At 61.0% G+C, this 28,000-nt stretch overlaps 1 protein-coding gene across 5 annotated transcripts; it reads right to left on the bottom strand.

Moving 5' to 3' along the window:
- TEX264 (testis expressed 264, ER-phagy receptor) lies at positions 1-28,000 on the bottom strand. Of its 5 annotated transcripts, none has more exons than XM_040569222.1 (6): positions 27,950-28,000; positions 27,375-27,446; positions 26,119-26,402; positions 22,776-22,997; positions 5,456-5,627; positions 1-823 (listed from the first exon to the last, which is right to left on the bottom strand). In XM_040569222.1, the coding sequence occupies exons 3-6, from the start codon at positions 26,395-26,397 to the stop codon at positions 510-512; spliced, it is 987 nt and encodes a 328-aa protein (XP_040425156.1). In that variant the 5' UTR covers positions 26,398-26,402; positions 27,375-27,446; positions 27,950-28,000; the 3' UTR covers positions 1-509. The 5 variants fall into 5 exon arrangements, with proteins under 5 accessions (XP_040425156.1, XP_040425157.1, XP_040425155.1 ...); XM_040569223.1 differs by having other exon boundaries at positions 27,876-27,950; XM_040569221.1 differs by lacking the exon at positions 27,950-28,000 and having other exon boundaries at positions 27,375-27,531.

Here is a 28,000-nt window from a genome sequence, read left to right as displayed (position 1 = left end):
CAGAGGAAAAGCATCCACTTTATTATAGACCCCAGAAGCACCCGTGGCAGGTCCAGGACAGTTTTATACCGGACATTTCCATTTTCAGCAAGGGAAAGAGAAGAGGGGAACAAAACCAACCAACCCTACTCATTGCTCTTTCGTGCTAGAGAACACACATCTGCGTGGCAGAGAGAAGCCGTGGGTGAGAGGGGCACCAGCAGAGAAGGGGAGGGACCTGTGCAATCCCCCCCTGGAGATGCCTGCGAAGAACTTGCAATGCACCTAGAGACACACGAACAGCAAACACATTTCGCTGCCCCGGCCCGCACCTACCCCGCGCACCCAAGCGCCGCAGGGGAACCACCAAGCCAGCAGCCCCTGACCCACTCACACCCCCGTCCCACGAGGGCTACGGTCCCAGGAGGGCTCAGCGACTCGAATCTCGTGGCTGGAGAGGAAGGAGGCGGGAGAGGCAGCCAGCTGGCTCGGGTCCCCCCACAAAGGCGGGGGGGGCCCAGGCCTCTGCTTTACTCTTCTCCTCGCTCGGCAGCAATGGGCTCCTTGGTCCACTTGTCTGAGACCTCCTGGCTTTCTGTGTAGGCCGTGACGGGCAGCAGCCCCAGAGCACCCTCCCCGTCCCCAGCGCCCTCCAGGTCCAGCTCCTCGAAGGAGGAGCCGCTGGCTCCGGACTCGCTGTAGCTGTGCTCACTGCGGTTGTCGGCCTCCTCCCGGCCCCGGCCAGCTGGGAAGGGCAGCAGGATCGAGGTGGCCACCGAGGTGTCTCTGCTGTCAGTTGTGGCCTCGATGCTGATGGAGCTGGCCTCGCTCATGGTGTCAGCCCCTGGAACGGAGAGAGAAGGAGAAGGCATGAATGCTCCGGGGAGCAGAGGACGGTTGGGTGCCACAGCCTCCGAAGCCACCAGGAACTCGGAGTCCCCAGCACAGTGCCAGGCCACAGCTTGTGGTCTTGTGGTTTGCCAAAAAGCCACAGGGCCCAGGCAAGCGCACACAGCCCGTGATGGGTCGGTGGCGGCCGCTTCCTTACGGCCGGACTCGAGCAGCTCCCTGACAGCAAAGCACAAACCAGCTTGTGAAAACAAGCCCAGCTGTGTGCCAGCCCCACATGCACCCCCAGACCTGGCAAACCCAGGGAGGCCACCTGGTCGCAAGGGGACAGTGCAGCCTGGGCAGGGCTGGGAGGAGGTGGCCACGTGCCTCCCTGCTGCCTGCCCCGGGCACTGTAGTACGTGTCCGTCCTTCTTGCCCCAGGTCCTTCTTGCCACTGGGCGAGCCAGCCTGCCCTGCATGCCCCATGGAAGCAGAGGGGTGGAGGTGCTGTGCCCTGGGCACCCGGAGCCTTCACCTCAGGGGGTGGCCTGGGGTGGCCACGAGCAGGATGGGGGAGCCTGGAGACTGGGAACAGGCACCCACGCGCCCCGTTCCACCAGCTCTCCCCATGTCACCATCTCATTAGCTCGGCCAACAACACAATTAAAGAGTTGACAACGAGACAAGGGTGTCAGATTGAGACCGGCAGCTGAGTGCTGTTGCCAGAGCAACCAGCTGGGAGACAAAGCCGTCCTGTAAAACATTAATCATTGTTAATTATGACATCACGGATTCACGTTGTTAATTATGACAACAGCGGCGAGCGCTGGCCAGCAGCAGCAGCCCATCCCTCCAGCGGCTGGTGCTGCCTCCGCTGCCCCCTGCTTCCCCTCTCCATCTTCGCCCTCCTGCCTCTCAGCAGCGGGCAGCAGAACGGCACCAGTGAGGGCACGGGGACCTCGCCACTCGGCACAGAGGTCACCCAGCCCAGGGCAGAACCTGTCCCCATCTTCCCGAGCCGCCAGGGTGCCCGGTGCCAGCAGCAGGACGGGGAGCAGCGGGGACTGCATAGGGACATTGTGCGGTGCCACCCCGCAGAGGAGCCATGCGGGTGCCTGCTTTATGCGGAGAAACGATCCTTTTCGGTGAAAACTGGGGATAATTGAGGCCTAAAACGTGGAACGCCTGGCCTCCTGTGTTACATCAGTTATATGCAATATTTACTGGTGATTATTAACAGCCCAGCACGGTGATGCCTGCCCGAGAGGCGGAAGGAGCGTCGTCCCCATGCAGTGCCTATGCCAACACCTCCTGGAGCGTCTCAGCACGAGAACTGCATTTCCTTCGAGTTACAAGAGGTGTTCGGCAGGATCCTGGGGAGGTGCTCAGCGGGACACCCCTGGCCAGGCACGGGGTCAGCGGGGAGCCTCTGGGAAGGAAAAGGGTGCGGGAGAAAGAAGGCAGCGGCAGCCCCAGCTCCCACGGGACAAACCTGCTCCCCAGATCCTGCCACGCTCTGGGATGCGACGAGCAGCCGCGGCGGCTGGGGAGGGGGGCGCTGAGCACCGACAGCAAGGGGCGGCCGTTGAGGGAGGCTGGGGACCTCGTTGCAGCAGGGGCTCCCGTTGGCATCACTGGCAGCTGGGGCACACTGGGGTCGACCAAGAGGAAGGCGTGCAGGGCCCACCACAGGCTCTTGGGGCTAGGGATTGGATGTGAAGGAAACGGGTGAAGCCATGGGGCCAGGTGGGATGTGCAGCCCGGTGGCTGGGCTCCCATCCTCACAGGATACAGCACAGCAGCAGCTCCCTTCTCTTTCTGTGTGAAGCCTGAGAGCTCCTGGGGCCAACCAAGGCTTCTGCAGGTCTCTACCTCAAAAAAAAAAAAAAAAAAAAAATCAAATCTGGCTAAAGACCTGGCATAACATCAGTGACCTGAGGTCGCCCAGACACACTCCCATCATGGCCCATGGCAAGGCACAGTGGCACCGCGGCACCAGGGCTCCAGCTGCATTGTTTGTGTCCACCCCACGTCCCTCATAAAGCAGGGGGCACCCAGTCCTTCCACATCCCCCCCTGGCTGCACAACGCCCACCCTGCACCAAGGTGGGCAGCTTTGGCCGGGAGCTGTTGTGTACACGCAGACACCACACCGTACTGGAGGAAACAGGCACTAGCTCGGGATGCTGAAGATGGATAAAGGCGACCTACAGCTGCCGGCACTCTGCTACGAGCCGGCACTGCAGAAGACATCTGCCCTTGCCCCCAGCAGCCTCGTCCCAGCCCCGCTCTGAGGGCTACAATAAATAGCCATGCTTCCCTTCAGCCAGGCACTTTTTTCCCCGCTCTGTCACTTCTGATCATGTTTGAGTTGCCTCAGCTGGCACACCCGCCCGTTTCAGCAGCCCTGTTCTCTGCACAGGATGGGGCCAGCCCCGGCGCACGGGGCAAGAACAGGAACCGTCACTGGTAGGGAAGGGGCAGGCGACCTCAGTCCACGGCTTCCTCGGACGGATCTCTGGGGGTGAGCATGGTCCCCGGCAGGGACAGCATCCCCTGGGGTGCGGGGCATCGCGCAGGTGAGGCTGCCTCCGCTTTGGGACCAGCACGCACGGCCCAGGCTGGAGGAATTCCTCTCCAGAGCGGGCTGCTGGCCGGGCTCGGGCCAGGAGAAGCAGCCCTGAGACCCCGGCCAAGGCCACGTGCTTCGAAACTGCCGGTGCCTGTGCCAGGAGGCCCCTGGCAAGAGGCTGCTCTTGTTTGCCTTCCCGTCCACACACCGTGGCAGGGCCGTGCTGGAGAGCACCCGATTGAGCACAACCCTGGCGCTAAAGCCTCAGAAAATAATTAAGTAGAAAACAACTAATCGTGATTGACACTGGCCCCTGGAGAGCCATCAACTGCCATCAAAAAATGCTTCCCGTCTTTCCGATGACCCTGATGATGGCAAAGAAGGGACAGAGCTGCTGCAGAGGCGGCCACGCTGCCCGGCTCATTCCCCACGTGTGTTAACAGTCACTGCTTTTGCCCCAAGCCAGAGGCACCCAGCACTTTGCAGGATGAGCCCAAATGTGAAGAAAGGCGAGGCGTCAGAGATTCACCTTCCCCCACTCCAAGGCCAGGCCGTGCACATCCAAGAAAACAAACCGAAACTTTTCTTGCACGTGCAAGGCGCTCACTTCGGTATGGCACCGGCCGAAAGGCGAGGACAAACAGCAGAGCCTGCCGCACCTCTGTCCTGGCTCTGCAGTGCTGCAGGACTGCTCCAGCCCCAGAGGAGCAAAGCGGATCCAGCAGTGACAGGCAGCACCAGGAGGCACCAAAAACCCCCAGGATTTTCCCAGTACCCCCAAACCCATGAGCAGGGTTGCTCCAGGCCCCCATCTCAGAGGCTAGCCCTGCAGAAAGGGGCGATCGCAGGAGCCGCACACCTCAAGGAGCTTTTGGATGCATCGGTTCTGCCGAGGGCGTGCGGCAAGGGGGCTGCAAACCCCGAGGAGCACCTGTGGGCTCAGTGCTGGCTAGGGAGCAAGCCAAGGGCTCAGCACTGCGCTGTGCACCGGGACACGTGTCGTCACACGTGCAGCCGTGACCCCACCATACAGCCAGCCTGGCGCAGGGCTGCGGGCAGGTGCCGGGAGGACGTGGCACGTTTGGGGACGTGGCAAAGCCGGGCTGTCACGCAGAGCAGTCACTGCAGCCACAGCGCAGATAGAACGGCGGAGAGCAGGGCGAGTGCCCTGAAAATACCAGGACTCGAAGCGCTGGGAAGCCGCTCCAATTAGGCTCTTAATTTCAGTGCTAAATGGACAGAGCTCTCGGAAAGCAATTCCCAGGCTTGCTTTTACGGCAAATGCGATTAAGAATTAAAGTGATCCAAAACCGAAGACGTGTAAAAAAAATTACCAAACCGCCCCCGAGGTAGCGAGGCGTGCTCCGGCCACCGCACGCGGTCATGTTTTTTTCATGCCCGTTAGGCACGCGTGGGGGCCCAGCGGAGCCCGCCGAGGGCAGGAGCCCTCCCCGCCCGCCTGCCGCAGCCATCGCACGGCTCCGCATCTCGCAGCCATGTGAGCACGTGGGCCGACCGCGGCAGCTAGCATTTCGGGTTACTATAGCACTGCTGTTCCGCGCCTACAGCGATTGTGGTCCCTTCCTGTATAAATACACTCAGGCTCCAACAGATCTCTCCAAGCAGATGCTAGCGGGCAACTCCGCCACCAGCTACAGAAACCTGGTATTTAAGTTCTTCACAATCCCAACATGTAACAGATGAAGATGAGCTCAAGAAAGATGTATGTGACAAGGAGAAAAACAAGCCCAGCTGCAACCAAAAGCTTCGGTACCCAGCTCTGCTTTCACAACTGCGGACTGGCGCCGGCGCTGCAGCCACGCTGAGAGCAGCTCTGACCCCTGCCACGGGCGGGACCGCGTGCTCCCCAAGGCACGGCGTGCCCCCCCCAGGGTTAGGTCAAGCTCTGCCACATCAGTCCAGGTGACGGGAAGAGGTTTGCCGAGCCCTGGGCAGGCACTGGGAGGACGCGGCGCGGCCCCTGCTCCCTCCTGCTCCACAAGAGCATCGGGGCGCTGGGACCCCCGCCTCAGGTGGGCTGCTGCCAGCCGCAGGAAGACACGAGCCATGGTACCTGTGATGTCTGTCTGCGCGTCTTCGGCCTCAGCTGCCACTGCCCTGCTCTTCCTCTCCAGCTCCTTCATCTCGGGCACGTAGAAGTCTCCTTGGCGGGCAAGGGGACACACAAAATAGATGCGGTCTTCCTTGTAGATCTCGAGCCGGGGGTGGGCGCACAGCTTCCTCTCCTGAAAGACAGAGGCAGCCCGGGCATCAGCCTCGGCTCACCCAGCCCAGCCCCAGTCTCAGTGAACTCCCTTTGGGCCCGACCTCCACAACGGGCAGGAGCCAGGGCTCTCGCTGCCCCCACGGCCCCCCCCAGGGCTTCGAGGTGGTTTTGGCAGCGGCGGCAATCTGGCTTGCCCCAGACCCACTGCCGCAGGCTGAAGTGGGGCTAGGGCACAGGCCCAGGGGGCAAGCGTATCGGGGGGTTTTGGGGCGCCCGCAGCTGCCTCGGGCAGACCCTGCCACATCCCATCCCCTGCCACATCCCGTCCCCGCCTCTCGGCACGGACCTACAGCAGGCGGAGCGCTTCTCTGCTAATTAATATAATCCAGAACCGTCAGCTCAAGCAGCTCCTTTCAGGAGCATGAGGGCAGGGGGAGTTGGAGACAAAGCCGTGGCATTTCAGCCTCCCTCCTCCTCTGCCTCACCCTCCCTGCAACCCAGCCTCCTGCCAGGCTCCATGCTGCCCTGTGGCAGAGGGCAGGCTGCCTCATGCTGGGTGAGAAGCGAGAGCATCCCTTTCATATTTGCTCTTTTTCTCTGCCTTTCCCCTCCTCAGGACACCCAGGACCTTTATTTTGGGAGCCAGGGGCCCTGCGGAGTGCCGCGGAACCCCCATTTCACTGTGCCCCCAGGAGGACGCTGCGCTACCGACGCCAGCAGCGTGGGCTGGCATCCCACCCCCCGAGCCCAGAGCTCCCACTTGCAGGCAGGTGAAACGCAAACACACGCAGACCAACACCGGGTTAAATAAAAGCAAGCCAGGCTGTTTTTAGCAGCGGAGCAGGGGCGGCTCATCTCACTCCTGCTTTTTAAGCAACAAGCCAGGCAAGAATCCTCCCTGCCGCTCTGCCCCTTGCTCCACCAACCACAAGCCCAACTTCAGCTTGTTGTGCTATTTTAGGTAACTGCAACACATACCCGAGACGGATATCTCCAAGATTCACAGGTTTTTTGGATGCATCCAGCTGCCCCCCGCCCCCCTTAATGCAGACGGGAACAATTCAAAAGAACTCAGAGCACGGAGACTTTCCCTGAATTCATTTTCCAACAGACCTAAAACCTCAGGGCAGTGGGCAGGCATCAGGACATCCCAAGCTGACTTCCCAAAGCACGCTTTGGGATCTGATGCACAGCCTTTCCCTACAGTTCACCTAGGCTGCTGTCACCGCCCTCCCAGTTGTACAGCAAGAGCAGGGATGCCCTTCAAGCACGACCACTGTCCCTGCCACGCACTTGAAGCGCAGGAATCCTGGCGCACAGCTGCTTGTGAGAGGTCCGGGAGAGAGGTGAGGATGCTCTGCAGTGCTAGGGCAGGGCTGCCAGAAACGTCTGCCTGAGGAGAGGAGGACGCCGGTGCCCTGCAGCCAAAAGCAATGGCAGGGAACCACATCAGTGGGACAATGCTGAAGCGAATGGAAATCACCGCCCGTGTTGGGTGGCAGCGGAGCAGGACCCGGAGGCCATCGGTGCAGTGCCTCGGAGGGACGGCAGCACCAGCACGGGGGCTGCACGACGCCTGCGCCAGCACCGCATGGGGTGGAAATGAGGAGAGCAACACACCGAGCAGCGGGGACATCCACAGAGCCATCCGTCCTGCGTGACCTGCGGGGACATCCACAGAGCCATCCACTCTGCATGACCTGCGGCAGCCCAGGCTTTCAGGATGGAGTGAGAACGAGGGTGCCACGGGGACAGTCAGCTTCCCATCTCCTAGGGCCAGGCCCCGGCAGCTACATCATGCTGCGGAGATCTGGGGCCAGCCACCAGCCAGGGGACATCGCCAGCACTCTGCCCCCGCCACCGTGCGCGGGTGGGGATGAGCTCACTGCTTTCCCAGCTGCCTAATTTATGCCTTTGCAAATCAAGTTGTGATCCAGAGTAGCGTTGCCAGCCCCTGCTGCTGCACTGCTTCCCAGAGCATCCCAGCCCCTCGCAGGGCCTGGGGGTGCACGGCCGCCCTCAACAAACGTCCCAGAGGAGAAGCAAGGCGGCAGCCAGCACTCCGAGTCCAAAGGTGAAGGCGTGAGCAGGCAGCGAGTTAGGAAAGACTCAACTACATGACAAAACAACACAGAGCTCAACAGGCAATAACACACTTTGGAGGCGAGAAGGAAGCCCCTCAGCTGACTGCAGCAAAGCCAACAGATGGAGCAGCAAGGTGGATGTGGAATCTGCACGGCAGAGCCCTCGAGCCAGATCAAATCCATTCTTGCATGGGTGGAGGAGCTCAGCAAGATGCGAACAGCGAGACACTCACAGCATCGGGGCAGGCTTCTGGCGAGGACAGCAGGACCGGAGCAAGTAGGGCAGAGCAGGGGACTGGCCTCTCCTCAAGGTCACGCAGCACTGTCTGTAAACTCACCCTTCCCACTGCGGCACCCAGGGTGGGACGGGTTCCTGTCCCATCCCGGGCCGTGGTGAGGAGCTGCTCACCAGCCCCTGGGCCAAGGAACCCCCAGGGGAGGACGCTGGGCACTGCGGGTTTGTTTGTGGCACAAACCTGCCTCTCCCCAGCAGCCGTGAAGGCATCGGCTCTGCCAGCTGATATTCCTCTTGCAGCTGATGCAAAAGGCAGCCAGTGAGACAAGCAGAGCGGACAAGAGGGCTGTCAGCTCAACAGACAGGCCACGGGCTGGGGACAGGGACAACAAATCCCCAGGCTGGGCACCAGGCTGGTGGGGGAGCCGCAGTGCTCGCCTGAGCTGCTCCAGCACCATCCCGCTCGCCTCTGCCCCCTGGGGTACCTGCCCCGCTGGGCCGGGGCCCAGGGATGTACAGAAACAGCAAAACCGCCTGGAGCTGAAGGGCCCTAAAATCAGCCACTAAAATTAGACCTCGAGCTCAGCACGCTGAAACCGAGCCACCAGCTAGCGCGGCAGGGACGGCGTGCTGTGTGCCACATCCTCCTCCTCTCCTCACACGCTCCACGCGCGGTGTGTCATCCCGGCTTATCTTAGACCGCGAGTGCTAGAAAGTGCCGGCGGGCTCTGCCACCGGGCCCGCGCAGCTCCCAGCACCACGGGGCCCGGCCCGCAGCGCAGGGGCCGTGGGCAGCGCTCCTCAACAGGACATCTCCTGGGGGATCTCGTCCGTGTCTGGAGTCACCGGAGGGAAGGGTGCGGGGAGGATGGAGCCAGGCTCTTGGCAGTGATGCCCAGGGACAGGGCGAGCGGCAGCGGGCACAAACCGGACCACAGGAGGTTCTCTCTGAACATCAGCACATGCTGGTGTACCGTGTGGGGGACGGAGCAGCGGCCCAGGTTGCCCGGAGAGGCCGTGAGTCCCTCTTCTTGGAGCCAGACAGCAGCCTCCTGAACGTGGTCCTGGGCAGCGTGCGCTGGGTGGCCCTGCTGGAGCAGGGGGGGCACCAGGTGGCCTCCGGGGGTCCCTTCCAACCTTAACCACTCTGTGATCCTGTGACGTTGCTCCTCACCAGAACATTGCTCCTTGCTGGGATATCGCCAGCCCGGCCCCAGCGTGGGTACGGCTCTGCTTTCCTCTCTCCCCTTCCAAGTTCTTCAGGCTGTGAGGTGTTGCAGAAACAGGTGACATTGCGACCAAGAAAAGCCACTTCCATCAGCAGGAAAAATGATGCCCTCCCGGTTCCGGGACAGGCAGGCAACAACCAGCCCCCGCGCCTTTCCGCAGCGGTGATGGGAAGAGCATTTGGACCGTGGGAGCTGCGAAACTCCCGGCTCGAGCAATGGGAGAATTTTTCATTTTCACCTCGGCAGAGGCAGCCCGCCATGTAATTTACACCTCGCCCGCCCGGCGCCTCCTGGGGCCCAAACACTGGCGGCTCCTGGCCCGAGGAACTGGGAAGTGGCTGCTGTCAGCGTGGCCAAGCTGCGAGGCACGGAATTGATCCCGTGTGGATTTGTGGGTACGGAGCCAGCGCACAGGGCCTCCCAAGGGTGCCGGTCACTGCTGGAAGCTGCCACGGAGCCACAAGCACTCCTCTGCAGGATGGGTGCAGTGATCGTGACCCTTCTCTCCTCCAGATCTGCAGACTCCTCCTCACAGCTCCTGCAGCACCTGCGGGAGAAACCCCGCAGCACAGCCAGCAGCACCCTCCACTTGCAGAGACACGGCTGCAGCCTACCCTGGCACGCTCCGTGTGCTCGTCCCTGTGCTTCCAGGGACATATTTCTGTGCCCCCAACCATGAGAACCTCACCCACAGAAGGAGGAGAAGGATTATGACACACACAATTCATGAGGTTTGGGTCATCCTAGTGTCATGGTTATTTGGTAGCAATTAGCCCTGAGCAGAGAGTTTCAGAAGTGAAGCAAACTTTGCATTAGAAACAAATTTTTTTTCAACGACTCCTTAAAACTCAATGCCACCAAATTCTGTCTTGCTGTTGTACTCGTGATGGGTGAGTGAAGCCCTTAGGAACTGTCTCTCCTTGGAGCTCTCTTTCCTGCTCTCACACTCCTCTAACCACAAACCCCAGCTGCCTGGCCCGCATCCCTTCCTACCTGCCCCTTCTCCCCCATCACTTTCACGTGGGACTTTGGCTTTAACCACTTGAAAGATCAAATTCTGCGTTTCCATTATATGACAAGAAATCTGTGTAAGCCCACATAACCTCTCCTCACTTGAGGAACCCGTCCTGGATTCCTCTTCCCAATACCTTCATGGCTCTGTGCAGCCCGCCAGCCGTGTGTGAGGGGGGTGAGACCACGGGAGGCGAGGACCACAGCTGGAGGGCTGCCTCTGCTTCGGAGCGCGGCTCCCCAGGGGCCAGCACTCGCCTCCCAGCCCTCAGAGGATGCTTTTTCAGCATTAATCACAAAGCCGAAGGAGAGTTCGACGCAATGATCTCTGCCATCACGGATGACTGGAGCAGCGCTAAATCGCTTTGCCCGCTCTGTTGCCTTGGCGAGGCGGCCAGGAGCAGCAGCTGTGGCAATTTATCTGCCTCTTGTCAAGGCAGGGCGTTCCACTGCCTTGTCAGGAAAGGACTCACCACCTGAGATGTCTCACACACATCCCTCAGCCAGGGAGTCCGCTACAGGGGGCACCACGCAGTGCAAAGAGCCTCTCTGAACCACGGGTCTTCGCTAGACCGCTCCCGGGGAGAACAGACCCCAGGGCACAGCAACACACCGGCTGCGAGACACCTAACAGCAGCTTGTTTCTTGTGGTGAGAGATCGGCCCCAGCCAACTCACAGCTGAGAGCCTTGAGGGCTCCCAACTCACGTGGATATTCCTGTCGTGGCCCCGACCCCCATGGATTCCTGACTCCATCTCCTGGGCCGCCACTCCCTTGCGTGTTTGCCCTTCCTTCCACAGCAGGAACAGTCCCAGTCTGCCATTTCCATCCCTCTTGCTCATGTCCATATGCTGACAGGTCCTCTGGTGAAACTGTTGTGGGGAAAAAAAACCAAGGCCCCAGAGATGTTACAGAAGCACAAGCTCCTCCTGGCCATGCCTGGCTGGTGCCCACAGCCACGGGAGGGCTCCATCTCTGGAGCCGAGGCCTGCGCCGTCCCCTCTGAACCTCAGCCCCTTCCTCCTCAGCTCCACAAGCTCTCTGGAAGAGGCGAGCATCTCCAGCTGCTTTTCCACAGCTTGTTGGTCACACTCAGGACACGTGCCATGTTCATGCCCCCATGAAGGAAGCGGCACAATGCAATAAATAACCTCCTGTCCTCTCCCACCTCCTGGAACAACCTTCACCTTCTGCAACACCCCCCGCTCCGAGGCTTTATGTAAGATATTCCCCGACGAGCTGAAGTCAGCCTCACGACACCCCTTCACAGAGGAGAAAGTCAAGAAAGAGAAAGTTTAGGAGGTTAGGGACTTCACCTTGCTGAACCTGCAGAAGCCCAGACACTGGCAGTGCAGAGCAGAGCCCGAAGGCAGGCTGCCTGCCTCCCAGACATGCCATGGTAAGTGAAACAAGTCCTTCCCTCCCCACTGATGGGGCCTTCCCAGCCGCCTCATTTAGAAGGCAAGGGATGCCACCAAAGAAGAAGATCGAGTAGTTTCTGGCCTGACTTGCTGAGCAGGAAGGTGATCACAATGTCCACCAACCCATCCCCAGCACAGCGTCATGGCAAATCGGATGGTGGAAAGTGCATCTCCCAGGCTGGAGGCTCCCCCGTGTTATCAGGCGGGTGCAGACAGCAGTGGAGAAAGGCTGCTCCAGCTCCTGCTCCGTGCACGAGCTGCACATGGGTGCCAGGAACCGCCCGCAGGCTCTCGGCAGCAGGACGTTCACCCATGGCCACTGCTCCGACTGCTCCTGCCCTTGCCCCAGCAACAGACGTCTCCTTTTCTAGGACTGGTGTTTTAACAGCAAGCCAGCGCTCAGGACAAGCTCCTTTCTGGATTTTTATCAGCCTCTGTAAACAAAAGAGAGAGACATTTCCCTGCAAGGCTCCAGGAGAGCTGTGTTCAGAGCCAGGAGCTGCGTCCAAGATCTCGCACCTCTTCCCAAAAAGCTGACAGTCCAGAGAGGCCAACAGCAAAGAGCTGGTGACCCTGACAAGCTCCAGTGCGGCAAGGACTCGTGCTAGAGAGCTTGGCTAACAGCCCCAGAGCTGCCGACCGTGTTCATGGTTCCCCCCAGGACATCCCCAATGCAGGCAGTGCCGCTGGCCGGGAGCAAAAGGCACAGAGACAGAGGAGGCAGGTGCTGGAAGCCCAGGCAGAGGCAGAGTGCAGGAGACACCAGGGGAGGCAAAGCAGCAGCAGCCATGCTGATGGGCTGGGTCTGCTCCGCACAGCCTAGGGCGGGTGCGGAACACGGGCACCCCAGCCTGGACAGCTCATATGGCAGCCACCGGGGGGAAATTCCGATCTGGGACAGGATGGTGACCCCAGTCTCTTGCCTCTGCCACGCCCAGAGGTGATAATAAAATAAATAACCACAGATACAGCACTATTTTGGCATCTGGGTGAGCTGACAGCCCTTCCACCCCACTGCCTAGGGCAGGGAGTTGGAGGGGAGGGGAGGGGAGGTAGGGTGGGTGCCTGCCTCCCCACTGCAGTCCTGCTTTTCCTCCTCTACCTCCTCCTCCTCGGCCAGCCGGGTCCATAACCATGGTCTGGAGCACTGTGGTGCTGGGGCCTGTGAGCAGGCAGGGGGGAGCAGGCTCACATGCCCCATGTCCCCAAAGCCAGGTTTTTCAGCAGCCACAGGCAGCAGGGAGGGAGGGCAGCAGCTGCTTTGGCGGCCCCTGCGGTCTGGATGCTTCTCCTCTGCCAGCTCAGGATCACGGCTTTGACTGTGCAGATCAATCAGACGAAACAGGAGCGATGAGGCAAGGACAGAGCCCAGTCTGACTTTGCCCTTCCAGGAGCCTGCTCCCTTCCTGCAGCTCTCCAGCGCTCCTACGAGCACGATACAAACCAGCAGGGATGCAGCGGGCAGTTCCTGCAGCCCCGCAGGCTCACCTCCCGAGCTGGCCAGCAGAGAAATACCAGAGCAAAATCCGTCTCCAACACTGACCTCTCACTAAGCTTTTCCTAGCTCACAGCCTGGCTATCATACCACCAGACGGATCTCACCCCAAACTGTGAATCTGCGTGGCACGAGCAGCAGAGCAGCTGGCCAGGGCAGATGATGGATATCCACCTTTCAGCGTGTGAAGAAGCCGCCATCAGCTCCTGGCAGAAACAAATCTCAGCTGAGAGTACCCGGCCAGGGAGAAAGCGACAAAGCGTCCGCCACGGGAGTGAGCCCGCAGCTCCTGAGGTGCCTCCCTGCTCAGCATAGCTGGAACAGAGCCCGCGGGCAAACACGCCGAGCCTGCACATGGCTGCGGGCAGGACCACTCTCACGTGCTCCCCAACTGCACAGGGACCTCGGTTTGGGTTTCACCTGGAAGCCTTGGCACCCACTGGGTGGGTTTGACCTGGAAGCCCATGGCCTGTGCACCACGTCTGACCTCCCTCCCAGCTGCCTTAAATGTCTCCCCCTGGCCTTTCGGCAACACCAAGCACCACTTCTGCCTCGGGATCCACTCCAGAGACTGCGGGAATGAACAGTACCACCTCTGAGTACGCTAGGAGATCCTCTGGCTGATGGTGCACAGAAAGGAGGGGGCAGCAGTTTTCAGGAGGCCGGTGACGCAGGCACGTGCCCCGTCCACAAGTGACCGCGGCAATGAGCAGCCAGCTCGGGGATGAGCACGGCTGCCCCACTGCTCTCCCTGCTGCACTCGGCTCTGTCCCCTCCTTTGTCCCCCGGTGGTCACTGTCATTCCTCATCCTAGCAGAAGGCAAGGTGGTAACACGGGACGGAGCGAGTACGTGACAACAAGCGTATAATCTGCCGAAAAATCACTGTCCTGGGAGCCTGTGAGACCCTCCTCTGCTCCCCCTCTGCTCACAGCCCAAGAGACTGAGCTCAGTTTTTTGCTACTTTCTCAGAGATAAGTTTTGGAGAAAGTGGCCACAGGAGCCCAATCCATGGTCTCCTCTGTCCCAAAAGCTGTACCTAGGGCATCCCCCTAAGGAAGCGCACAACTCCAACGAACCCAGCAGAAATGCACCTGATCGAGGCTGGCACGAACCTCCACCTCCCCATGCTCACCAACGCATCAAAGAGCCCAGGAAATGCAAACGCTGGATGGGTTGGGGTGCAAAGGCAGGACACTGCCATGGCACTCCCCAAGGTGACGCTTGTAAGGTGCTTGCCTGCTAACAGGCTCCCCATACTGCTCACCAAAGTCGGATGTGTCAGAAGAGGTGGTGAGAGGACAACACAGGGAGGGCGACAGTGCCCCGAGCCAGTCTGTGGGGTGCTGCCACCTCTTCTGCCCGCTGCGGCCTGGCAGCAGGAGAAAGCCATCCTGTTCCCATGCCTGGGCAAAGAGGAGAGACGCCGGACACTCGGTTCTGTCAAAGACCCCAGGCTCTCCTGGTTGGGCTCCAGCAGGGGCTGTAACGAGCTGCCACGTGCTGGAAAAGCGACAGGACAAAAGGCGTCCTGGTGCTGGGGGCTGCCTAGCACGCTCCAAAAGCCTGTGATCCCCGACCTTCCTTCTCAGGCAGGCTGCAAGCAGCACTGCAGCCCCACGGCAGCAGGCAGGGGAAGCCCATGGAGAAGCCCCTGTCCTGGACACAGCCCTGCCGAAAGAAGCAACCCCGAGGGACATTTGGTGGTGGGACCCCCTGCAGAAGCAAGCACCTGCAGCGGCTGCCAGCAACCCTGCATCGCACGAGGGAGCGAGCCTCCAGGTGCCTACCCGTGACCCCACCGCCGGGCACCACCACGAGGAGGGGGCGACGAAGCAGCCCCAAGCCCAGAGACAGCATCACCTAGGGCATGGCAGCAGGACCCAAGGAGCAAGGACCCCTGCTGTGGTTTCCTCCCGACCCGGCCACCCCCCGGCCCTGCAGCCCCGCAGCCTCGAGAGCCGCCTGCGCTTCAGTTCACTGCAAAGGCACGCTGCTGGCTTTCTCCTACCGTTTTATACCTAACCGGAATCCAAAAAGCGCAAGTTAGTCATAGTGCAGCCGTACCTTTTCTGGCCACAAAAATGCCGTTGCTTTCAAGTCTGTTATCTCGCGGCTCTGCAGGTTTCAAAGTGGGAGCTTCACAGCCATGGAAAGTGGGCCAGCCTGCCTCGCTGGGAAGGAGCAGGATTTCTAAGAAGCGGTTTCACGTTTGTTCAGGTTCATTTCACTGTTTCTCGAGGCCGGCACATCTGGGAAAGACTGGCTCAGAGGGGTACGGAGAAGAACCAGCCCAGGAAAAACTCATTAGGCCTCTGCTAAAATAATTGCAGCGAGGCAGAGCGATCTCACCTCTGAATTAATTGACGAGCTGGCAAGGAGGTAAGGCCCAAAGGTTTGGGACTGTGTTGCTGCCCAAGAGAGCTGGAGCCACCTCAAACGCCTGACAAGGAAGTCTTTTGAGCTGACTGCATCCTCTGGGATGCTCTATAAATACATTCAGGGGAGAACATGCATACGGATAGAGTCGATAAAGAGATCTGACAGAAAAGCACTGTAGTATTTTACTTTCCCTCTTTGCCCAAGGCAAGCCATTTCTGCTCTCTCTCTCCCTTGGACAGCCATGTGAGACATCCCTGCCTTTCTCCATGATCATTAATCCTTGCTGCAAAGGCAATGGGGGAGCAGATCTTTGTGCCTGAGCAGATACATCTCTGTGACAGTTTTGCAAGGCTGGGTAAGCCTTTACAAGGCTGCAGGTCTGAGGTTTGCGAAGCTGCTGGGAGAGCAAGGCAACTTCTGCTCCCTTCTGGGAAGATGCTGGGGGATGAGAATGCCCACCCAGAGTACCACCAGCTGCCGAGCAGCACCGCGGCAGACTTCAGGCTGTAGGGCATCGGTGACGTCCACGTGCTTTGTGTGCATGGGAGGGCAGGCCCTTGCAGGTTGCTCTCCTTCCAGGAGCTGCCTTTGGAAAGGCTCCTCGGAAAGGAACAGGGATGGCAATAGGATCAAAAGGGTGGATGCCACGGGAAAGCACCCGTGGTGCTCCTACGCACCAGTGGCCACGAAGCTCCCTTCTTCCTCCCTGGCCACGGTCTCTCCAAGGTTGGAGAGACCAGTTCCTTCTCAGCCAGGAACAGCCTGGCACCTCCCAGGAAAGGGAATTTCATGCCGTCAAGGCCCCCAGAGCACCAAGCCCAGGCCATCAGCATCCTCATCCCAATGCTGTGGCATCAGCCCCAGGGGTGGTGGCTGCTCTTCCACAGCACAGGACGAGGCAGGACAGGGACGGCCCTGGCTGCTGGCAGCACATGCCCCACACAAGCTGCTTCCCCAGCCGGGATGTGAATGAAGCTGTATCTAGGGTCGATGCTTGCTCTGAGTCAACAAGAAGTCAGGAAAAAAAATGGTGATTTCACACGAGACAAACCACGGAGGCAGGGACTTTAAAGCTGGCCACAAAACCTCTTTCCTGCTCAAAGCAGAGATGCCATCAGAGCTGTGGTTTTGTATCTGCCCCCAGGCGGCAGGAGTGAAGCAGAGGACCGGCGAGCAGACACCGGCGAGGCAGAGGTGCCTGCACAAGGCCTGCCCCAGCCTCTGAGGAGGACTGCATCCAGCGCTCGGCCACGGGTCAGCCACCCGCCTGTCAGGACGACAGGCAAACTGCCAGCAGATGAATGGTGGCCTGGGGCCGCCAAATTTCTCCCAGACGAGTGGGAAAGTTGGGAAGCCCGCTGTGAATGGCAGGAGACGTGACGCAGAGCCCCAGCTTCCCATATGTTCCATTAGGCACGCAGGAGGAGCACAGCGCTCTGCAGAAACAGGTTAAATGCAGAACCTCTCCGCGTGCGGAGCTGACCCCGAGATGGGTCGAGAGGTGCCCAGGGCTCTCTACCTGAGCCGACACAGGACACCCCCTCAGTTCTCCACCCGCAGAAAGACCAGAGCCAGGTCCTCAGGCTCTCCTGCGGCGGGCAGCACGGCTCAGGCATGGGAGGCTGCAGGCACACCAGCACAGAGCTCTCGGGTGCCAGGGGAGGACACGGAGGGTAAGGATTAGGGAGGCAGCATGGTGAGCTGCCCCCCAGAGAAGCCCTCTCACTCAGCTTAGCTCCCAGTGTGCGCCGCAGCTCGGGCTTCCTTCTCCCTGCTGCCCACCTCAGCGCCGCTCGCGCTCGCAGGATGAAAACTTCTCGGGGAGGCTGCGTTGCTAAAAATATTTAATAAATAGAAGCCGCTGCGAACGCGTGAAGTGATGTGATCTGACACGCAGCTGGGGGGTGCCAGCTATCAGCGAGCCTCGGTGAGCGGCCACGAGAAGCCAGCTGTCAGCAGGCGAGGAAATGGGCACTGGGACCCGCGGGCAGGGCAGCGGGAGCCCACACAGGGTTTGGGGCTGCAGCAGCGCCGTGCCCAGCCCCGGCTGCCAGCAGCACACGGGAGCAAAACCCCAAGATGAGCTACACCCACACAAGGCACCCCCAGTGCCTGCCGTTGAGAGCGGGCCGGGGGGGAGAGGATGGGTGGGAAGACCTGCAGCTTGTCCCTTACCCTCGACCTGTCCTTAAATCGCCTTCCCCTAAAATAAGCCAAAATCTCATCCGCTTACATCGCAGCCTTCTCTGCGACAGCAGCATCTCAGATAGGTTTTATTTCCAAGAGGGAAATGTGGGCAGGATGCAGGAGAAGAGGGTCCTGTCTCTTTCCCACCTTTGCCAGCCCTGCTGCTGGCTGCCACCAGCAGGGCGAAGACCGGGATGTAAGGACACAGCTCACCTTCGATTCTCCACCCAGGGCTGGATCACGGTGACGAGGTCAAAACACAGAATTAAAAAATAATAAAAAAAGAAACCACTCTCTCGTGAAACCAGGCCTGCTCCTCATCCTCCCTGGAGAGACAGACATGCAACTCCGAGTGGTCTCGGCTCAGCAAAGGGCTTCGCCTCCAGCTTGGGGCTGCCCAAGCTCAAAGGAGACCAAAGGCGCTGCCAAAAAGCAGCAAGGCTCTGGCTGAGGTCTGGGATGGGAACGCATCTCTAAAGACGATCATTTATAATAACAGCCAGGAGAAACGTGACTCTGACAGACCTGAACAACGACAGAAGCTGTAGCAATGGGGGTAAGGGAAGCAAAAGGAGAAGCACGAGGCGCGCACGTAGCCACGCGACCTCCTAGCACCAGGACCTGTCTGCAGAAAGGACCCCACGAAGGCTCCTGGTCCCCTGCAGACAGAGAGATGCCTTCAGGGACCGTTCGGGGTGCTGGGGCCAGTCGTACTGGGAGAGGGACCCTGCAGTCACGCGTGAGAGGAGCCCTCGGTGGCGCTGCTGAGCCACCAGCAGCGCTCGGTGAGCATTTCTGCAATGGAGGGAGCAGGGACAAAGCTGGGCAGTGCAGCCAGAGGATGCTGATGAAGTGTCTTCTACTCCACGGGAAGATATAACGTAGGGCCCGCATAAGCCCAGATAATATTCCTGGTGGACAAGCGCCCTGCACGCGCAGGGTGATCCCTGGTCGGCGGGGACAGAAGGCAGCGTGGTGCTAGCGCTCCCGGGACAAAGGAGCCAGCCTGGGCAGCTGCAGTCTGAGAGGCAAGGATCCAGCCAGGACGAAGGAAGGGACCGGGTCACCAGAAGGCACCTGGGAGCGGCACAGACAACATACGGCTACTACTGACGGATCCTGTTGGCAACCACGACCTATTTTTGGTGGGGACCACGAACCTGGCTGATGGGTGAACTGGCACCAGTGCTGGTCGCTTGCACTCGGAGACTTGGTGCCATTTCCCATTCTCAACAAGCTGCTACAGCTGCACGGAACGACCACGGCACACCTCTGAAGGTAACGGCACGGAGCTGTGCCAGGGGAGGGTCAGGCTGCCTGTTAGGAAAAGGACCACCAAGAGGATGGGCGTGCACCGGAGCAGGCTGCCTAGGGAAGCGGGCACGGCCCTGAGCCCGCTGAAGTTCAAGAAACGTTTGGACAACGCTCTCACACATAGGGTTTGATTTTTGGGTGGTCCTGTGTGGAGCCTGGAGTTGGACTCGATGATCCTTGCGGGTCCCTCGGGATATTCTATGATATTATCAGCTGGCTCAGAGCGAGCCTGGGGCCAACGAGGAGTGACAGAGGAGAGGTTTCCACCAGGATCCAGCAGCAAACAGCGCTGTGCCCAGGAGGTCCAGAAATGGCACCGCTCTGGCTGGGACGTGATGCAGCTCGCTGGGGAGGGACAGCAGGCACGGGCAGCAAGCAGGGGATGTGCCATGCAAGCCACCAGCATGGAGCAGCATCCTACAGCAACGAGACCGTGGCTGAAACAAAGCATCCGCTTCTGCTAGCGACATTTCAGAGAGGTTCCTAAGCTGGAAACATGTCAAAAAAGGGACTTGGGAATTACGAAGAGATTGGAAAATATGTCAGTGATGGACTTTACAAGCTCTCTGCAGTCACTTTATCAAAGTGGAAGGCAAGAAGCGACTTCATCCTGAACTATCACAGCCGACATGGGGAACAAAGCTCAGCTAATAGGCGCTTCAAGCTGGCGGGTAAAGGAATGATGATTTTCCCTGACCAGGAGCAGGAGCAAGGCACATTTATACCAGAAAGAAGAGCCAAGGCTTTCCAGCAGCAAGAGCAATACGTGGCATGGGGACTAGGGAGCACCCTGCCTCGGAAAGCACCCTGTGGTGCCCTGTGGATGAGGCAGGAGCTCTGTGGTCCTACAGGGTCTCTGCCAGCTTGTGCTGCGGCGCTGCTAGCACCCAGGGAACAGCCGGGATGGTGACGGCACTTCTTCACTACTCCCCACCCGCACGCTCTCCTCCTCTGCTGGAGAGCGCACAACCTCCACCAGCCACGAGCCCAAGTCTCCCACCCAAAAATCCCATGAGAAGAGGCCAGCTCCCTCCCTGCAGGGGGTCCCAGCTGTCTGGGGGGGGGGGGGGCCGCCCTGCGGGCTGCAAGCCCCAGAGGACACCCGGGGATGCGATGCACTGCCTCTCCGGCTGCCTGCGGAGCTCTGGGGACGGGAGACGCCAGCCCGCCCACCGCGCAGGGCTCGCCGGAGCGGCACACGTGCCCGTAGCCTGCCGCAGAGAGCTAATTAAACCCGAGCCAGAATAACCGCTGCTGGAAATGGCAGGATGTCACAGTTTAACAACCAGCTCTCTGAGCCACTAAGGACGGTCACCCTGGGGAACGACTCCGCAGGGGCTCCCTGGTGCTGTCCCCAAGCTGCCGGGGTACCTGGGAGCAGCCACTGCCACCTGCCCCAGGACAGGGCAGGGACCCCGGCGTGCTGCTGCTGCGCTGGGGGGGCCGAGGCTGGCACGGGGCACACGCAGGCAGCCAGGCTGGGCCAGCTGTAGGCTGCTGGAAAGCAGGGGGGGAGGCAGCGACGTGGCGAAGCCAAGCAGGGAGCCAGGCGCCAGCTCTGCCCCCCAGCCAGGCGGTGCAGGCACACCGCCCCGCACAGCGCCGCGCAGACCTGCTGGCAGCAGGGAGAGGCTTTGGCAGGAGCTGTTTGGAAAACAGCACTCGGGAGGGCCGCTAAACAAGCCCAGCCTACCCCTGAAATAACCTGCACTTGCAAAACAAGCCAGCGAGGTCTCTGGGGCTTCTCCGAACGCAGCTCCTGGCAGCGAGGCGCTGCCAGCCAGCCCCCCGGGCAGGAACGCCGCTCGCCTGCCCTCTCCCGAGATCCCCAGGCCCTGGCCTGGCAAAACCCGGCACCTCTACCCCGGCGCAGCACCACAAATCCCTTTCCAACCCCTTCCCCCTTTCTCAGCCACCCCAGAGCCCTCTTTGCACCCTTCCCCTGCTGTCCCACACCTCCTCCCTCCGCTCCCCCTCCCGCTGACTCCCCTTGAACCAGCTCCCGCTCCTGCCGTGCCCCAGCCCCGTCACCCTGTCCCCCTTCACACCCCCTCCCCTGCCAGGGACGGGGGGACCCCACGCCACACGCCCGACCCCCACCTCTCAGCAACAGAAGCAAGCAGGCACAGCACTAAATAAATAAATAAATAAAGGCAGCTCAGTCTCGCTGCCGTCTGGGGTTGCTCGAGGGAAGCGGGCAGCCGGGGGTGGGATGGAGGATGCTATTTGGAGCAGCCGTCTCCGTGGCAACCCCCATTCCCACCACAAATTGGGCACAGGTCGCCCGTTTCCATGAAAGTTCCCCCCCCTCCCCCTTCTTCTCCTTCCCCGTCCCCAGACGGGGAGGTGCGGGAGCAGGATTTTACAGGAGAAACAGGTCCTGGCCAGGCAGCGTGGTACAACGCCAGCACCACAGTGCCGGGTTTTGGGTTCCTCCGGGCGCACCCCAAAACTCGCCAGGGCTGACCAAAGCTCTGCTCCCTGCACGGCTGAACATCTCCTGCAAACCCAGCATGGGTCAGCGTCAGTGACAGAGGTACGCTCGCCCAAGATCAGAGCACTTTGCCTGCCCTGTACGAAGGGAAAGACAGAGATCAGGACGCGTCCCCTCCTTTTTGAGCACTGCTCTGGATGCTGCATAGGATTCCAAGTGATTATTTTATTTCAAAAGCGGGTGTTCTCCTTAGAAGCTGCCAGGCGCTCCCAGAAGGACCCTTTTCGGCCATAACAACCCCACCTCCAATGGCACGCACCTTCTGGGGCAGGGCCAGCAGCGGTTGCACCCGCGGCTGGGGTTCGGGCACCTCCTGGGCAGACCCCGGTCCGCTGCAGCCCGGGGGCCGGCACCCAGGCAGCGCTCCCGCAGCACGGCACAGGCTGGGAGATTCGCACGGTTCCCCCACAGGGCTGGGAGTTTCGCCAGGAAAAGCAAGTTTATAAATAGCGCGCTTCGACACGAACCAACGCAAGCGGCGGAACTCGGCAGCCAGATAAGCCGCGGGCTGAACACCGTCCCCTCCCCAGCACCCTGCCCCGCGAGGAAGGATGGGGCCCTTCTCCCCCCCAGCTGGCCAGCCAGGACCCTCCCCGCTCCCTAGGGAGCCTCGACCCGCAGGCGTCCGACCCGCGCTCCGACGATGTGCTCCGGATTGCTGCGGCCGCTCTGGCAGCACGAGCAAGCCAGCAGAGGTGGCTTCGGAAGGACCCAAAGCAGGAGGCCAGCTGCCTGCTCCAGGAGCTGGGAGGGTTCCCGCAGAGATGGGCTCTGCGGCACGGCGAGGTGCCGGAGGTGGTGGCACCCAGGGCAGCCACCTGCCCTCAGGGCCAACGGCCTCCAATTTCAGCGGTCTGCTCGGAAACACGTCTTGTGAGTCCACGGGCCGGAGAGCTGTTAACTTCTCCCCCCAGAAGACAGCCACCACACAGGCAAGGCTGGCAGCTTAAAGAGGGAAGTTTCACGGCATAACACACGGCATTGAAGGGGCACGGACTGCCAGGTCCTAGCAACGAGCCAGAACTTCACTCGGGAAACCAGACTTATCTCCGTGCTCCGGAGAAGAGCAGCAAGCCAGCAGAGGAGAATTTGCTTCTCCTAAACACACGACGGCAGAACAGACAAGGAGTGACCAGGAGGACATCCCCACCGGGGAACAACCTGCCAGGTGGCAAGAGGAGGAGATCTTAATGGCATCGCCCAAGGGAAGGCCAGCAGCAGATGACAGTTCAGAGCAGCCCCATCAGCTGCTGGCAGGAGAAGCTTCTGAGTGTCCACCGCACGCCTGCGATGCTCTTCACGCCGCCGCTGCTTACCTTGATGTAGGTGTCGAGGGCTGGGTGGACGCGGTTGACCGCGAGATGAATGGACAGCGGCGTGGTGAACGGGAAGCTCGCCATGACCACGTGGCTGGGAGTGGGGAAGGAGAAGATCTTGAAGCCGTACTTCTGGAACTGCCGGATCTGCTCCTCCGTCGGCTTTGCATCTCCCTCGCTCAGGATTCGGCCGATAGCAAAGCGACACTTCTCCGGAGAGACCTGGTCAAGGGGGACAGGCGGGGGCATCAGGAGCAGAGAGCGGCTGAACGCTGGCCGAGCCTCCCAGCGGCCAGGCTGCCCAGCAAGCAGGTGCCCACCCCTAACCACAACCGATGCCGCCCCACACCGTCTGTGCTCTCCAGGACAGGAGCACGGCCACGTGCTGGCTGCTCCGCGCAGAACGAGTCTCTCCTGACCGCCCCCACGGTGCCCCCTCCGTACAGTGCCCTGCTTCAGGGGCACGGAAACCACGGCAGGGAGCTCCTGCCACCTCCACGGCAAAGCTCACCCAGGTAGGGGCTTCCATTTCTAGCTCTTAAAGTCCCATCGCTCAGGTGCACGTTTAGCTGTGGCACGCTGCAGGAACGTGCTGGGAACTGGGGGAGCCTGGCAATTGCCCCCTGAAGCTCTCCAGCCGGCTGGATGGACAGCAGGCGTGGTGGCCAGCAACCAGGAGTGGCCGATGCCTGGCCGCCTTCGGCCAGGGAGGGCTGGAGGACTAAAGCCTCCAAACTCACGCTGTGTAAGGTGGCAGAACTCACCGGGACCCACCAGGACGCCTGAAAGCAGCAGCAAGACAGACAGACCCGCTGTGGGAACCTGCATCGCGAGGCTCTCGCGGGGCGACAGAGGCAGAGGGAGGGTAACAGCGAGGGCAGAGCGTCACCATGTCCCCGCTCCGTCCCCACAAGGGTCTCAGTTCCCAGAGGAGGCTCCCCCGTCGTGCCTCCAGCTCCACCCGCGCTGAAGCTCCAGAGAGGAAATGTGAGCAGAGGCAAAGATGAAGGAAGAGAACAGCCCGCCAGGAGCAGCAGCATCCATCTGCGGGCGAGACAGCTCGCTCTTGCCCTCGTGTGCTGCAAGAGAGAGCTGCAGACGGGCTCTGCTGAGCACCGCGGTGCTGGGGCAGGAGAGGGTGCGATTTCCCCCAAAGGGAGCGGAAGCCCAGGGAAAAGGATCCCCAGGGAAAGACCCGCCGAATCAAGGAGAGTCAACCCCACAGAACAGCAACTTTTGCTCTGCTGAGCTGGACACGAGATGATGCTAGGGGTGGTACCCATAAAGAGATAGGAACGCGGTCAATGGTAAATGTTCAGCTGCCTCACCCTGCAGACACTGAATGGTGGGAGCAAAGCCCCTCCTGCACCAGGGAGCATTTCAGCCTTGTCCATCAAGCGTTTGGGCAGGGCAGGGCATCAAGCCACGGCAGGCGAGAGGCCTCAGCACGCACCCCGAGCTTCAGAAGTGCGTGGCTGGAGCGGAGCAGCCGCCTGCCTGCCTGCCCGCCACATCCAGGCCCTGCTGAGGAGCTATTTTTGTCCCTGCCAGAGATGGGAGAAGCCCTTTGGGCTGCTAAATATTGAATAAAAAGGGAAAAAAATAGGGATATTAATATTAATCTCGTCCATTAAGATGCATAAAACAGTGCTGGCAGGGGTTCTGCAGCACTCGAAGACACCACGTGGACACCCAGGGGGCACTGGCCTGCGCACAGCCAGGGATGCTGTGGGACACACAGGGCACCTCTGCTGCCTCCTGCCCTCGGGGCTGCTTTTGGTGCCAGGTCACCACCAGCAAGGCCAGGAGGGTGCTGCTGCCATCCAGGGGGACCTGGGCAGGCTGGAGGAGCAACCCCAAGCCCCAGCACATGCTGGGGAGCAGCCAGCTGGGAGGCGACCCAGCAGGAAAGGACCCTGGGGGGGGCCTGGTGGACACCAATGCGAGCATGAGCCAGCCTTGTGCCCCGATGGCAAAGGTGGCCAGCGGTGTCCTGGGCTGCGTTAGGAGCGCTGCCAGCACATCAAGGTGATCCTTCCCCTCTGCTCAGCACTGGTGAGGCCACACCTGGAGAGCTGGGTCCAGTTCTGGGTTCCTGAGGGTGAGAGAACCACGGACAGACGAGAGAGAGCCCAAGGAAGGGCCACAAAGATGCTGAAGGCACCGGAGCATCTCTCCTGGGAGGAGACACCATCTGCAGGGCAGGAACAGATGCATCTACACCACGCCCCTGGAGTGGGACAGTGCTGAGCACAGCTCTGCACCCTTCCAACAGCTGCAGCTGCTCCACCTGCCAAGACAAGGCCCCTCCAAGCTATGTTTTCATGGACAAACTCCTTCTAAGCAGGTCCAACCTTTGGGAGCACCACTTTGCAAGAAAGCAGAGGCAGGCATTACCCAGCCCAGGAAGGCTCCTAAAGCAGGGCCAGGCGCTCCAACACCCCGTAGCGCAGCAGCACGGAGTCAGAGCTCTTGGCCCAACCACTGTGCCCCCTCCGAGCCCCAGCGCACGCGCCCAAATGCATGTGCAGGGCCACAGGCCCCTCCTGGCACTCCTCCCTTGCAGCATTCTTCCAGGGTCACACCAGCTACTGCAGAATTACTGGAGAGCCGGGCTGTCCACAGAGGCAGGTGCCTGCACGCTGCTATCTGGAGGCCCCGGTGCCTCCCAGAGCCAGCAGCCACGCCACTCGTCCCCCAGCAAGTTACGACGCACTTGCATTTGCCACTGTCGCTCTCTGTGTCTCCAGAGCACTGAGCTCTGGCCAGTAGCCATCAGTCAGCACACGCCTGCTGCTCGCCTCCCCACCTGAGGCAGGCCGTGGAGCCCCTGTTTCGTCAGCCAGGAGCCCTCAGCACTCGCCTGCTGAGGTTTCGGTAACAACTGTCGAGGGATGAAACGACTACAGGGAGCTTGGAAACACCAGGGAACGGCAGAAACAGGAGGAGGAGCATGGATGGGGACACAGCAAGCCGAAGAGACCACCTGCCTGGAGCCACGGAGCCACAGAGCAGAAGGAGCCTTGGCTGTACTGCCTGCTGGCAGGTCCATTGGGGAACACATCGCCATGGGACCACGGGCACTGGGCTCTGCTCCGTAACCAAAGCAGGGGTACAACTTGTTCAGCAGGAGCCACCAGAGCTTTGCTTTGCTCGCCCAATGCCTTCCAGCGAGGGGCATCCAAGACACCACCCGCCTTCAGATGCGTTTATGCACAGATCGCCCCTCGCAGACCTGGAGACCTCACAAGCCCCAGTGCTCACCAAAGGAGGGTGAGCTGCAAGTGCCCGAGGCGGTGCCATGGACGTGCCCGAGTTGCAGACCCGTGCAGGCAGACCTTACCGTGTGCGGGTTGTCGTAGTAGACGCCGATGGAGCAGAGCTTCGACGAGATGCTGCAGCCGTCCGTGAAGAGCTGCCCCGATTCGCCATAGGGACCCACTCTGAACTTGTAGGCCAGCGTGATGCTGCCGATGGGCGGCGAGCCGGCACTCACCACCACCTCTGTGAAGAGCCCCGAGTAGACAGCGAAGCCGAAGATGGTCAGCAGCAGCAGCACGACCAGCACCCCGATCAGCCCGAGGAGCACCCAGTCGGACATGATGGACACTTGGTGCTTCATAGGTCCTGCACGACAGCGGCGAGAAGAGAGGAAAGAGCGCAGGAGTTAAGCTTGCGCTTGGACAAAGCATTCAGCAGAAAGATCCCACGTTGTGCTCACCTGCTCCAGCTTGGTCACCAGACACCAATTATATTGCCTTGGTGCCTCCTGGGATTTCTGTGTTCATAGGGGTGGGGACAGAGAGGCGCCGGCCCCGTTGCACAGGAACCAGCGAAGCTGCTCGCCTCCAGCCTCGCACCCAAGGGAGATTGCAAGCAATCCAGCGAGCCCCTGTCACTGCACAGACCACAAGCAGACGTACAACACTGTGCTAAAGGTTATGGGTCCTTAATCAAGTAATTTATTACTTACACACACCGGACCCTACATCTTGGCCAAGGCAGCCCCACTGACAAAAAACCTCGAGCCCAGGCCTTCGAGGGGCCGAGCAAGGAGCTGGTTCAGAGCTCAGCCCTGTGTGCTGGGATCCAAGTGCACAGGGAGGCTCAGGAGGAGAGCAAGACCCAGCTAGAGAAGCATCCCCAACACTTGGGATGGCTTTTTTCCAATCTAAAAGTTTTTAAAACCCTAGCCAAGGCTTCCCATTTTGTTTGGCATCTTTTTTTCCTCGCGCTGCCTGCGTGGCACAGCAGCTGGGGGAGCAGCTCCCGCTAGGTCCTACCCACAGCACAACTGGGAGCTGCGATCGGGCCCAGCAAGCGGGAGCTGTTTGTGCTTTGTTCTCCCTCGAAACCCAGCGCTGGTGACAAGGGCCGTGCGCGACGGTCCTCGGGGACTGCTAACAGGAGCTACGTTTGAAACCTAGACCGCAAACAAACAATTCACCTTGAGCTCTGCCCGATAAACACGCTCGGTCCAAAACAAGTTTTTCACCTCTGTCACCGTGGGCTCAGCTTTACCAGGCACGAAAAGCCACATCCTGGTAAGGGGCGCGCACGGCCCCAGGGAAATGGGGCTCGCGCCCCGACCCCGCTCACCTGGGGTACGGGGGTGCTGAGCCCAGCGGCAGCGTACGGCCTCGTCCCCCCGCGGCTGCAGGACCCACGCCTCTGCAAAACAGGAAAAAATAAATGTCAGCACTTCCTCCACGCTCGGGAGAGCCCCAGCAACCATCTTTGCCGGCACAAAGTCCCCTCACACCGGGGCCACGGTGCTCCGGGCCCGGGCAGGGCGAGGGGAGCCCCGGCGAGCGCCTTTTCCCCCGGGGCCAGGGGCCGGGGGCCGGGCACGGGGCAGCTCCGAGGGGGCACGGCCCGGCCCCGGCCCAGCTCCGCGATCGCCCGGGCCGCCCGGCGACCCCCCCGGCCGCGAGGCCGCCGCGCCTCCGCCGCCCGCGGGCAGCTCCGCGCCGCCGCCCCGGAGGGAGCGGAGCGGGGCCGGTTCCGCTCGGCTCGGCTCGGCTCGGCCCGGCCCGGCCCGGCCCGGCCCGGCCCGGCCCGGCCCGGCCCGGCCTCCCCGAGCCGGCCCCCGCCCCGCACCGGGAAGCGCCGCAGCGGAGCTCGCCGCCGGCCCCGGGGGGCCCCCGGGCAGCCGCCGCCCCCCCGGCACCCACCTCGGCCGGGCGAGCACCCCGCTGCGGCCCGCCCGGCCCCGCCCCGCGCCC

Source organism: Cygnus olor, chromosome 10 (genome assembly GCF_009769625.2).
Source record: "Cygnus olor isolate bCygOlo1 chromosome 10, bCygOlo1.pri.v2, whole genome shotgun sequence".
NCBI lineage: Eukaryota > Metazoa > Chordata > Aves > Anseriformes > Anatidae > Cygnus > Cygnus olor.
The sequence above is the reverse complement of the archived record's forward strand: the minus strand, read 5'-3'. Positions and strand labels throughout refer to the sequence as shown.